General features: G+C 37.3%; 2 protein-coding genes across 4 annotated transcripts in view; both read left to right on the forward strand.

Moving 5' to 3' along the window:
• The first annotated feature begins 1048 nt into the window (after positions 1-1048).
• On the forward strand, positions 1049-7334 carry LOC110826620 (NEDD8-conjugating enzyme UBE2F). Of its 3 annotated transcripts, none has more exons than XM_022057429.2 (5): positions 1050-1478; positions 1951-2112; positions 2656-2817; positions 3516-3596; positions 7000-7334. In XM_022057429.2, the coding sequence occupies exons 1-5, from the start codon at positions 1368-1370 to the stop codon at positions 7054-7056; spliced, it is 573 nt and encodes a 190-aa protein (XP_021913121.1). In that variant the 5' UTR covers positions 1050-1367; the 3' UTR covers positions 7057-7334. The 3 variants fall into 3 exon arrangements, with proteins under 3 accessions (XP_021913130.1, XP_021913121.1, XP_021913138.1); XM_022057446.1 differs by lacking the exon at positions 1050-1478 and adding an exon at positions 1494-1778; XM_022057438.2 differs by lacking the exon at positions 7000-7334 and having other exon boundaries at positions 1049-1478; positions 3516-6613.
• Positions 7335-7713: 379 nt separating this feature from the next.
• The window catches only part of LOC110841541 (Obscurin), a 122179-nt gene continuing 116938 nt past the window's right edge, over positions 7714-12954 (forward strand). The window contains exon 1 of the mRNA XM_087352862.1: positions 7714-7853. The gene's annotated coding sequence lies outside the window, so the exon portion shown is untranslated. The remainder of the gene's footprint in view (positions 7854-12954) is intronic.

Genomic DNA, 12954 nt, shown 5'->3' on the forward strand with positions numbered 1-12954 from the left:
AAACATACATCCTGTTATTTATTATTTAACAAATACAATTATTTTGTACTGTGCACAGATCAAAGATGAACACATGAAGACTGGGCTTTTGATTTTATATTGTTACATACGGTGTATGTTTAACACTGGAATAGTGGCGATGGGTTTTCAGAAAGAAAAAATTCTTTGTACAAAGAATGTATGGTCTAAGGTTCTGAATTACTTATACCCCATTTAGGATAAACTTTAAAATAGTTTTCTATGACAGGTGGGTGGACAGTTTTGTACTATGGTCACTTGCATCTGGAGCCATTCCTGGCACATTAACCCTTTCTTGGAAACAACAAGTTAGCAAATGTGCACACAGTCTTAACAAATCTTATGTATTCACTCTTTCACCTCTGTGTAGTCAATCCATGAAAGCTAACTTTGGAAACTGTCTTGTAAATAGGTGGGATGGATGCTCAAGGACTTACAAAATATTTTCAGAATTATTCCAAAACTTCTCAAGCTGTGAAGTGACAAAATAAAAATCCCTCTTATTTAATCCTCTTGAAGGTTTGTTTTTTGTTTTATTCTACAATTTAGTTTGAAACATTTCTGACTAATAAATATTAAGCAAATTACATTGTGTGTGTAGAAAATGCATGTATGCCTTCATGTAACATGACCTGCTTTTATTAAAATTGAAGTGTCTCAGTGAAATTTATGGCATTCCCCAACTTCAAATTACGTGAATGTACATTTAGTGGCTTTTGAGTTGTTACAAATGGGCAGTTGGACATGGTAAAGCAAGTTGGCTTAACAGACGGAGTTTAGCACCTTTTCCTTTGGAGTTGAGTGTGGCAAAAATATAAAGAAAGATATTTGCACTGATTTGTAGGCTTATCTTTCTACCCATTTAAATAAAGTGAAGGCAAAAGGTGGACTGAATGGTGTGTATGTAGTGTGTCGGTATGATATGTGAGGTTTTTCAACTCTGAATGTTTCAACACTGAAGACGGTGGCTATACGTTAATCCGAAACGTTGGTAACTACCGGTATTATTTTCCGCGAATTTAAAATATAGATGGCAGTGTTGGTCTGTGCCGCGATGTGTCGAGACTCGTGTCGATAGTGCATGTAGTGTGGGAATGGGAGATTGTAATTTAAGGGATGCGAATGTTGTGGAAGATGCTAGTTGTGGCGATTAACAGACAATGAAAAATGGTTATTTTCCTATAGAGCAACACGTAAAAGGCCAAAGGACAGTTCAGTTTCTCTTAATTTCATGCAATTTCGATGGATTTAATACATTATAGGTACTAGGACGAATTCATGCTAAGTATCTTCATATTCAGGGTTCCATTCCAACCAAATCTAACCTGTGAAAGGTACTTGTCCTAATAATGATTACATTAACAAGAAAAATGAAAAAAGAAAATGACGGTCATAGTGGCTCATCCACAACAGAATCAAGCAAGCGGGTGTCGATACGGGACAAACTGTTGGTGAAGGAAGTAAGTGATTTCGTACAGTTCGTTAATGGAGTATAGAGTTCATATAACTTGCAGCTGAATGCAAATGAATATAATTTCTCGAAGAAAATGCTTCGAATTAGTATATTCAACGATACCGAGTGATGTGGAATATTTTTAAATTTCTAATCGTTTCCGTGGATGAAGTTTTGATAAAGGCCGGATGTTGTGTCGTTTTTGTGTGCTGTGATGCGACAATCTTAGAAGTGAATGAATAGTGCCATAATATTGTTAGTGAAGCAGTGCATTTATTCAGTATGTTTTTAGTGAACCGTGAACGAGGTAGGCTGTTCCTCTGCACCTCTAACCTGCCGAAAAACAGCCTTTGCTACGTACCTTATACTTATTTCTGCATTGACCCTTGTGTCTTGGCAGCAGTGCAAGAATGACACAATATCCATTATTATATAAACAGCAGCAAGAGTTCTAAGTAAATGTGTAATTTTCTTACCAGGTTCAGGAAATGGAACAAACGTTACCAATCACTTGTAGAGTCCGATTTGAAGACCCACATCAGCTACATGATTTTCACCTGACTGTAACTCCTGATGAAGGGTTTTGGGCTGGAGGGCAGTTCTGGTTTCATATATTTGTTACTGAAGATTACAATATGGCAGTAAGTACAGTATGGAAAATGTATTATTTGCGCTAGGTTTTCAGTTGATGTGGGGTTCTAGTGTGGGACAGTATGATTTTTAATACTTCAGCAGTATGTCAAGTGTTTAGTAACATCTGAGTGCATGTTTGCACAAATATTTAGTACTTTGATGTTTACAGTGATTCTTTGTGATTTTCCTCTGGTGTTACTCATTGAACCCTACATGTAAGAAGGCTGCTTGGGTTACCTCAAGAACTCTTAAATACATTAATGTCAGGTTTTATTTTGCATATTGTTTCATATGGGTATTTCTTGTAAGAAATTAGTCCATATGCCATTGCACTTATATTGTTAAAAATCACACATTTCTCTTCTGGAAAATACAGTGCAGAAAGTGTAATTAAACTATCTGTCATTGATGCAACTGACAATGGGAATAAAATGGCTCTTGGATTCCCTCCACCCATAACCCATCAGTATGGATGCTCTTTCTTAGGTTTATGTTTTATTAAACTTTTCTTTGTTTCAAGTTCCTCATAAGGTAGATATGTTTTTGTATAGCCACCATTGGTGAAGTGCCTAACAAAGCTATGGCATCCCAACATCAGTGAAGATGGTGACATCTGCTTGAGTCTTTTACGTCAGAACTCTATTGATGGAATGGGATGGGCACCGACCAGAAAACTCAAGGATATAATCTGGGGTCTCAACTCTCTGTTTACTGTAAGTTAAATAATGTGTGAGATACATTTCAGTTACATTTGTGTAGACTGTTGTTTGTAGTGCCATTGTTCTGATATTTTGATTCCCATATCATTCATGAATCCTTCAAAGATCATAACACCAGCACCATGACCTAAATTTATGTAATACATGCCCAGCGCCTGTGTTTGAAGCTGAGCGTGAGCCTGTAGTGGGGGTTCTTTGTTCATTTAATGGTATTTTGTCTTAGTCATATTTGTTATGTAGTGCCAAATGAGAAATGATGTGATAAGAATGAGTTTCTAATGATGTGAAGATAATTGATAACTATTTTAAGGCACTCCCAGTAATTATCAGTATTTACTAATGAAAACCATGAGTCCCATGGTCAGTTTAGCTGGTGTCTGGGTTAAGATTCAAACCTTGTGTGTTTGTGTATACACAGCATGAGTGGTAACTACTACACTGAGGCACTTGATGCTATATCCACAATTGTTATACAAGAAATTTTAAACTGAGCAGCTAAATGAAATGAAGTGATAGCCTAGGAGATAACATTAACTAAATCATGGAATCTTTTATTAGATTTATGCACACAAATGTGGCTTCAAACAACAAAGTATTTGTATGAATGTTGAAGAATACTTTTTGATTTATCTTAGAGACATTGTGGATGTTTTAAGTGTTTATAATTAATGAGTTTCCTGTTTGAATTGCAGGACCTGTTGAATTTTGATGATCCCTTGAACAGTGAAGCAGCAGAACTTTACCTCAAGGATAAAGAAGCCTTCCACAGCAGAGTGAGAGAATATGTAACACAGTATGCCAAGAGATGAGATAATTGTTATAAATTATTCATAATTCTTTTGGTTCCTAACAGTTGATCTCTGGCATCTTGTCTTATGTGACATACACAGACACATTTTATACTGGTCGTTAAAATTAAGACTTAATTAGAGATGGTTGAAATCCTTATCCCAAATGAAGGTATTAATCAAAAAATAAAGGGTCAGACAGAGATATGAAAATATTTATGCCCAGTAGGTTACACATTTTTTAATTTAAGTTTTATTTTGAGAGCTGCATAACAGCACATTGTTATAAAAAATGTGTAGAATGCTAGAACAAGTGGTTTCTGAACATTATCACATAATGAGCAACCTATTTATGAAATCACAGTAGGAAAATTTGCATGCAGTTCTCCTCCCTAAAAAGGTTGTAGCATTGTGCCCCTTCCTCTTCTTCCACACTCACTTGACTTGGCTCATCCCTACGCAGCTTAACATTTTGACACCCAGAGAGGACAGTTTGCCCTCATATAAATTTAAAATCACTTCCATTCAAGTTTTTTGCATGCCATAGTGATTTCCCTCTTTGACTTTTCATTTTTTGTGAGGGGCACTTGGTGCATAAGAAAGTTAAATGTGACACTGGTTAGATTTGCAAGCAAAATTAATTTTTACATGTAACACTTGGAGGAGACACTCTGTCCCTCAGTAAAATGCTTTCAGATTCTGCAAATCAAGCTTCTAATGGTACCATGTGGGAGGCAACAGATCCTGAATAGGTGTATGGTGTAAGTTGCTGTCATGGTAAACAAACAAGAGAGACAGATATGTGTCAGTAGACATGAGCTAATGCAGTTTGCCCCAAGTATAATCACAGCTATGAGTTGGCAGCAATTCTTTAACTTTGCTTTGTCAACTAGATCATAAATTTTGATAGTTCATACTGTGCTTTAACATAATATGCAAAGAAATGATCAAATTGTTTGTTTGAGTCAAAATCTGTAATGGGCAGACACCTTTGATTTAGGACTGTGCCTCAGCACATTCCTTAGAAATTATCTTGGTGCATTATAGATATAAAGGATTGTTGCATATGAAACACACATATGATGGTTTTCTCTTGTTGGATGGTGGACATAGCAAGTTTATCCACGTGCTTACTCATGGTATAGATGAGAGTGGCCAACTAAAAAGATTGTGTAACCAGTGACATGCGGTCTTCCAGACCTCCACCAAAGTAAATTTCCCAATACAAACCACATCAAACAACTAATGAAGCGAAAGAAATATCAGTAGATGTATAAAGAAATGTAAAAGGTGCTGAGAACAGCAGAGTGCTACAAGCCATAGCCAGATATTGTTTCTGCTGCGGTCTCCCAGATCACACATAATCTAAGCTTCCCTTACTGTTGAAATGGTAGATAATGTTGAGAAAAGAGGTACTATTGTGAGACTTCTTGCTAGTCAAAAACATGATTTGACTTTAGGAAGAAAATAATTACATACTAAGCCAAATAGGGAACACTGACAAAACTCCAGTATATTTTGATATGTCATCCAGTTGATGACACAGGTGCAAAATCTGTTATTGTAAAACATCAGGCAATGAAAAGACGTGACTATTGTTGACAGTATTGGCAGATAGCATAAAACTACCGACATATGCCTAAAGAGATGCTGCCAATAATAGTGTCAGTATATTGGATGGGTGACTGATGAGGGACTGGTTACAAGTTGTTTGGAACAGGAGACCAGGAGTGTTATTGAGAAAATAAGGAATGCTGGTGCTGTATACATTTAAAGGTCATTTAGTATCACCAGTCTGTGATTCATGCAATGATTGCTGTCTTTGTTGTCATACCTAGAGGGATGTCCTCATTTTAGATGTTGTAAATAAAACTTTAAAGGATCATTTTAAACAACTGTATTTTGAATTGCTCTTCTGAAACCTACTGGGAAATTAAGGAAGCCCAGTGTTAACAGCACTTCTGTGCCATTGTATCAAGACATCATGGCAATGGATGTGTCCAGAAGTGATAGTCAAAGTATTTAAAAGGTGCTGCATATCTAATGCAATGGTTGGAAGGGAGGATGTGGTTGCCATAAATGCTGTTGTGGTCTACAGTACTGTCATGAGAAGCAAGATATCCTGAATTATCTTCAACAGAAAACTTGCAGAGGACTTACAAGAAGAGTATATAAAGACTTGACCAATGCAGTTTCATCATTTCTTTGGAACCAGTTGTACTTCCATAATTAAAGAAACATAATATTGTAAATATGTAATATATTGATGGATCATAAGAGAGAAAATTAATAATAATATGTCAAAAAGTAATGAAAATAAAATAGAAAATTATTATAGAAATTAAAACAAGAAAGAAATATAAAAATAGGAAAATATATTTTCTACTATTCTCTTTCAACCAGGAGTCAGCTCTTTTCATGCTGGGGACAAATTGTTCACTTTGGTCATTAGAGGGGGTGAGGTAAGTCTGGGCATCCTAACATTAAATTTTACATTTAAACTGTATTTGGAGCATACTGTATAAAATAATGTTTGTATTAAATATCACAAATAGGGCAGAAACACCCATAGTGTGTTATAATTTCTTTTGAATTTACATAAATATAATATAGATACCATAGTTTTCAGGTGAATCCTCTGGAATAGTTTATATCACTACAAGTTTGGAAACCACTGGTTTAGGTGTTTTGTTCACAGGGACGTAGAAAACAGTGACACTTGAAATGAAAAAAATAAATTGATTGGAATTGAGGTTATTCAAACCTGTTTTACAAATAACAGAAGATTTCTCCATCTCTAATTGTAACACCTGTAATGCAATTTTTGTAGTTGCATTTTGCAACACTTTTAACCAGATGTTTTATTGTAACATACTAGGCCATTTTCCTTATGTAACACACAAAGAAGAATGACTGATTCTAGTCTTGTATGATTTTGTGTATTATTTAATGTATTCTTTGTAAATAATATTCCCCTGATCCCTACTAGTGTGCTTGTCATATTTTAGGTCTTTCATTTATAATATATGGCCCATCACTCTGTCATATTATTTGTACCTTGTTGCTACAGACTCATCAGTAAAACTGATGCCAATTACAGGAGAGACCTCTCTTCCCAAAATAAGAAGCAGTATGTGTTGATATTCAAATTGTCTTTATGGTTGTCACACACATGAGTGAATTATGTACCTTGGAATATAAGCTATAGGCACTGGCAGAATGCAGACTTTGCAGAATCTAATTCAGCAGGTTACTTTGTGCATTGGTTATGTTTCTTATACAAACTAATTTACATTTTTGTGTAAATACTTGAGCTTAGTATTATTTTGCTTCAGTTTTATGAAGTACCCGTTACAAAATGGACACATTAAGTGATGTTTGATTTCAGGTTGTCAAGGTGACGAGTATGAAGGTGGCTCTTGGGATGTTGTGCAACATCCCATAATACAGATATGTTCATATTTGTTGACTGTGAGGTCCTGAAATCTCACCTGGTAAACCTATATGTGGAGGCTACTCAACGTGACATTTATAGCTTTAAAACCCTTCAAATAAAGAAAGCCAAGTGACTCTGACCCCTTTCCATGGTTGTTGACACTGGGAAGAATTGCAATTGAGCAACAGAAAGAATGAACTTGAAGTGCTGTATTTTGAAAATTCAGGATTTGTGTATTCTGTTACAACTAAAATTACAGTGGTTTCTTGTCATCTAGGCACAACTTATGACAACATATATCTTTATGCCTAAATTCTCTTACAGGACCTAATGCCAACACATCGGAAACACTTGTACAGCCATTATCACAATTTAAAATTTCAAGAACCATTTGGGTAAGTCACCTTTGTGACAATCTATTACGTTGTTTCTAATTTATTTTTTTGCTTTGGATTTTCTTATTGATTGAGGTTGAAATGATGTGTTTGCAAAATAAGTAATATATAGTTAAATTGCGGCTGCCTGAAGCAAGAGGTCTCTTGACTTAGATTCCCCCTCCACCCCGAGGGCCAAAGTAACTAAACCCAGAATATTTTATGGTTGTCAGGATAAAGAGTGTTTACGTAAACTTATTAAACGGTAGAATATTTTATACGATAAGTAGTATTGTAGTAGACCCAATTTTGTTGTACTTTTGAGGCGGCTGCCTGTTTATCTATTTCGAGGAAAGGTCTGCTCCCTTGTGTGTGAATGGCGCAACAGCCACCAGTCCAAAGCCGGAGAGCGGGACGGGACGACACGACCGGGTGAGTGTGCCAAATTATCGCAACTAACCTTCAGCTGAGAGAAAATAAGACTTAAGTAAGGACCGTTACAACCTTAAAGACTTATACTTAGATTCATTATTGGCATTGTTTTATTTCATTCATAATTTTGTACTTCAGTGCGAACAACGGCGAAGTCGCCAACGGACTAAAATGGCACAATAATGTAAGTATTATTTCACGTGTACAGCAATTTGAGAACATGTACAGACATCGTTCATATTGTAGCTGCTATTATTTTATTCCCGAGTTTAAGTAAGTTAAAATATTGCAATTAGGAACGTCAGAAGTGTCTAAAGCAGTTACACTTTAATGAGTATATAATTTAATTTGCGTGTAGCGGAGTACGTGTTGGAAGGAATAAGGGTGATTGTGGATTTTCTGTAAAACGGGGAAGCTAATATTCACTTACGGATTGGCTTTAACATACATAACGGAATGAAATCAGCTGTCAAACTGGAAGGTTATATGAGATAATATAATATATGATGTGATATAAATAATGGGGTGCAATATTAAGAGGACATTAGTGTGGTATTGTCATTAATGTGCATACCCTGATAGGATAACGTAGTATTACAAAGGGCAACTTTCATAAACTTCAGCGTATATTCAGTAAAGTTCCCTCTTTATTAGACGACACTTTGGTTAATGTAAAAGTATGAAGAAGATCCTTTCAAACAGATGTTTTGAAATGAGAGTTTACATAAAAATAGCAATGATGATGAAATACTGTTTTAAAAATTATCAAGCCTACCAACATATCCACTCCGCTAAAAGTAACGACACTTTTCATTTGGTGGAAAGTCATTCAGTCAGACTGCTGACATTTTATGGCACGAAGTAGACGGCAGGCAAATATGTTAGACGTACTATCTTTTAGAGGAGGAAAGTGATAATGGATGTTGCAGAATATTAGGAGATACAGTAAGAAAATGAACAATAAAGAGTAAATTCGGTGGTTTCAAGAAGTGGGGCGATGTGGAATTCGCATCCAGTGGCGGGCTGTTTCGAAGACGGCCGGTCATTTTCGTGTTACGTAAAAGGCGGATAACTTGTTCACCAATGAAGGTATCAAATAAAAATCTCAAATAGGCCTGTCTTACGGCTTAGAAAAAACTTCACCTAATTACACCTGAAGGCCGTGTTCTTTCCTATATAAATGAGTGTGCCACCAGTAGCAATTGTGGAAAGCTGTAGGATAATTTGCAGTTGTGCATCCCCCACTGGCCTAGATGCTGATTTACTACAGAAAGAGCCTCCAGATCTGGTAAAAATGTACCGACTCCGACCTCGATGTAAAATCTTAAAAACAATTTCTATACCGTGTGAGCCGACGGCGGGCTAACGCTTAGGGAGATACAACGACCCGTTGAGACACATGGTGTGGGAATAATGCCTTGTAACTTTAAATCCGGTACCTTAAGAATACAAACTGTCTACAAATCAACCGATTTCTGCAATAACTATTAGACGTATATTTAAATATGGATTATAAGTCTAAAAAGTAGGATGATGATTCACGTGGTGGTGATGAAATCTCTTATGGTGCAATTTGCCATTTTAGTAGGTTTACGCTTATTAATACATATTGAGCTTTTATGAAGGGGTTGGAGTCGGATATTTTGGTACCGATACCACAGCCCTGGACACGACAATATAAGTACCGGGGTTTTCCGATTAGAGGCCTTTAAAATTTTCAAGGTATTTCGAAAGTAGTTTTTTCAAACGCATTATTCTACCGATCTGCAGGGATCTCAGTGTCAATAAACATGTTAGCTTGAGGTCACGCACAGGCCACTGTCATATCTTAGTCACGATAATATCAGTTTGTTGGTTTTCAGAATAGAGGTTTTTAAAGTTCTCAAGGTTATTGGAAGGTCATTTTTTCAAACGCATGTTTCTGCCGATCTGTAGGAATCTGAGTGACTATACTCATGTTACTTTGAGGTAACGGACAGGTCATCATCATGTCATAGTCACGGCAATAAAAGTACCTGTGATTTTCGGATAAAGGCCTTTGAAAGTTTCAAGGGTTTCGAAAGTCATTTTTATCAAATGCATTTTTCTTGCAGATTGCTTGAATCTGAGTGACCATATTTATGGCCGTTTGAGGTCACTCACAGGTCACCGTCTTGGCATAGTCAAGAGAATATAAGTCCCGGGGTTTTCCGGAGAGAGGCCTTTAGAAATTCAAGGTCATTCGAAAGTAATTTTTTCCAAACGCATATTTCTGCCGATCTGTAGGAACCTGAATGACCATCCATATTCATGTCAGTTTGAGGTCAGGGATAGGTCAACGTCATCTCAAGATTACGACAAGTTCAGTCTGAGGTTTTGAGGAATATATTCCTTTAAAGTTTCCAAGCTCACTTCAAGAACATGTTAGTTTGTTAGCCAATCAGGAATAAGTTGTCTTCTTCTGAATGTGTATTAACCCCGTTGTTGAGGGTTGCACTCTTCACTTAGATTTCAGACACTTGGACTTCGCAGACTTCACTTCGATTTCTTACTTCAAACTGTCACCTGGCACATTTTGGAAACTTAATTGGAAAACTTCACAAAATACAAGTACATTTCAGATATCTAAGGTACCAAAAGCACGCAAATGGTTAATAGCTTGACTGAGATATCTTATAAACGTATCATTTACTTCTGTAACCTCATTATTGAACGAGTGTCAATAAATAGTTGTGAGTTCCTCAAAACTTGAATCCAAGTTATCATTGGCTGATGGGAACCAGGCAGTTAACACGACCCGAGATAAGAGTTCACACACCGACGAGCTATGACCCAGTAATCATACACCCTGAGATACCCACATCGCCCTTGGGAGGAGAGGCAGCTCCACGGGGTTACAACCAGTGGACGGTTACAACAGTGTCCTGTAACTCCTTTTATTTAGGCTGGTAACCTTGTGATTGGCTGGCAAAAAGTTCTAGAAGCCATCTCACTGGCTGGGGTCCAATATCGTGGTCTAAATGCATGTGGTCAGAACGAATATGCAATAAGTAAAGTGCGAGTTAGTTCTCAAGCAGAGCGAGTAACCAGGCGGGGGCTTCAGTTGAAGTTTATTGTCCGTATCCCTTTGTCAGAATAAAAAAGCTTATAACATAGGGGTCTATTCGCAAAGTCATTTGGACCTGAGTGCACTGATATGGGACTTTAGAAATCTCATGAAGTATGTACATGGAAATAAAAACAAATTTACGAAAATCAGTAAAGTTTCAGAACGATCAGAAGGTAATACCCAGGCATTTGCTTGGAGGGACTGAGAAAACAACGAAGAAATCAATACGTGACACAAAGCGATCACCTTTCGAACTCATTCCTGCTGTGTCAACGTTCTCAGCAGTATAGAAATGCAAAGAAAATTCCTTTCTTGGAAATGAAAGGTATTTATTTTATTGGCGAAAACGTACATTCCAACTATTAAAACGTATTATGATGTTCTTCTGGGTCTTGGCGCCATGTAGACTCGTCTGTAGATGCCAACGTCTGAAGATGGAGAGTGTGTGTTTTTTCAGGAAACCCTGGCAACTTCCGACAAGTCAACACGGAGCCAAAACCCAGAAAATCGTAACCCTTTCCGCCGTGCAAACTACACTAAAAGCTGCAGAAAGGGTTTAGGACGTATTTGTTATTTCTTGTGCCTGAACTCAGAATTTGTAGTTCACATTCGACGAAATCCACAAAAAGCCACTCGGATGGAATTTCTTCCCATGATTCTCACCCAAAATCGTTTGAAGGGTTACGTCAGTTTTCGAGATCGAAACAAATGGTAGAAGTAAAGATGATTTTGCGTATTTCATAACACTTTATAGCTTAGTAGCAACTATGTATGTACACCAACTGTTCAATTTTCGATAGACTTGCATTTAACCCACTGAGTGCAACCACGTGTTTAAGTCGTTTTCCACTTTAAACATTTTTTTCATGTGCATTAACCGGGTTTTTGATGGATATATGTCGTGTTTTATGGAAAACAAATTATTTCTCTTCAGTACAGCATCGATTACATCTGTAGGATTTGAGGTTTTCATGGCGGTGAGTCTGAAGATTTCTGTCTTCTGGGTTGTTGCGCCGTGTAGTTTGGTAGAAGTTTACCGACATTTCAGAGGTCCTTGCTGTCTCCATCGCCCTGATGATGAAGGTAGCAAGGACCTCTGAAACGTTGATAAACTTCTGCCAAACTACACGGCGCAACAACCCAGAGGGCAGCCATCATTTGACATGTTGTTCTCTTCAAGAAAAAGAGAGCGGATAGTGAACGAATTGTAGGCCAAATGCCGATATATACCTATTTCTGAAACACCTAAATTGTTGGTGCCTTAGTTTCTGTGTTCATCCAAAGAAACTTCATAAAAGTATCGAACAGCGACTATATTGGTAACGAGACCTGTAACGTTGCCTGTTCCCTGGACAAGGGACCAGAGTGCGGACTAGGGGCCGATAGAGTGAGGTATGTGACATCGGAAACTCAGGGTTGGAGTGATTCCATGTTGGCAGAGCTAGGTGTTTTCGTGCTAACGGACCGCAGGGCTATACAGCTTTTTTACTTTGCTACTTAAGCCCCTTAAATGTAAGTTCACCCACACATGCTGCATTTTTTCACCATCTCATGTTTTCTGATTTAATACCCCAACAATTTTAATTAAAAACACAGATTGTGAAGCTCCCCATTATGAAGTGTCTGGTATTTTACAATTTCATTTAATTATTTTACGATGCTATGTTAGCTGCTGAGTTTATGTAACGTGGAATGTGTTGCAGTAGAATGGTTGATTACGATGATAGAGACAGATAAAAGGAAGCTGTATTTGCCTGTTTTAAATTACCTGCTATGCATTGGCTGGGGGGTGGGGGAGGAGGGAAACCTCAGAATAGCTGGTTCTTACCGGGATTTAAATCAGATGTACCCCCAAAGTGAGTTAGACACGTTTAAGTTCAGTGAAACAAGTAACAAGAAACAGTTGAAACTGGAAATGTTGAAACAAATTTTGTTATGATAGCCCGTTTGACTAGGCAGCCCAATGAACCACCATTAACTATTCTTTCAACGTCGCCAGTTTGGCAGCAGTGC

The sequence above is a fragment of the Zootermopsis nevadensis genome, unplaced genomic scaffold, assembly GCF_977971745.1.
Source record: "Zootermopsis nevadensis isolate Lab colony 2312 unplaced genomic scaffold, Znev_1.0 Znev_ptg000021l, whole genome shotgun sequence".
Classification (NCBI taxonomy): domain Eukaryota; kingdom Metazoa; phylum Arthropoda; class Insecta; order Blattodea; family Termopsidae; genus Zootermopsis; species Zootermopsis nevadensis.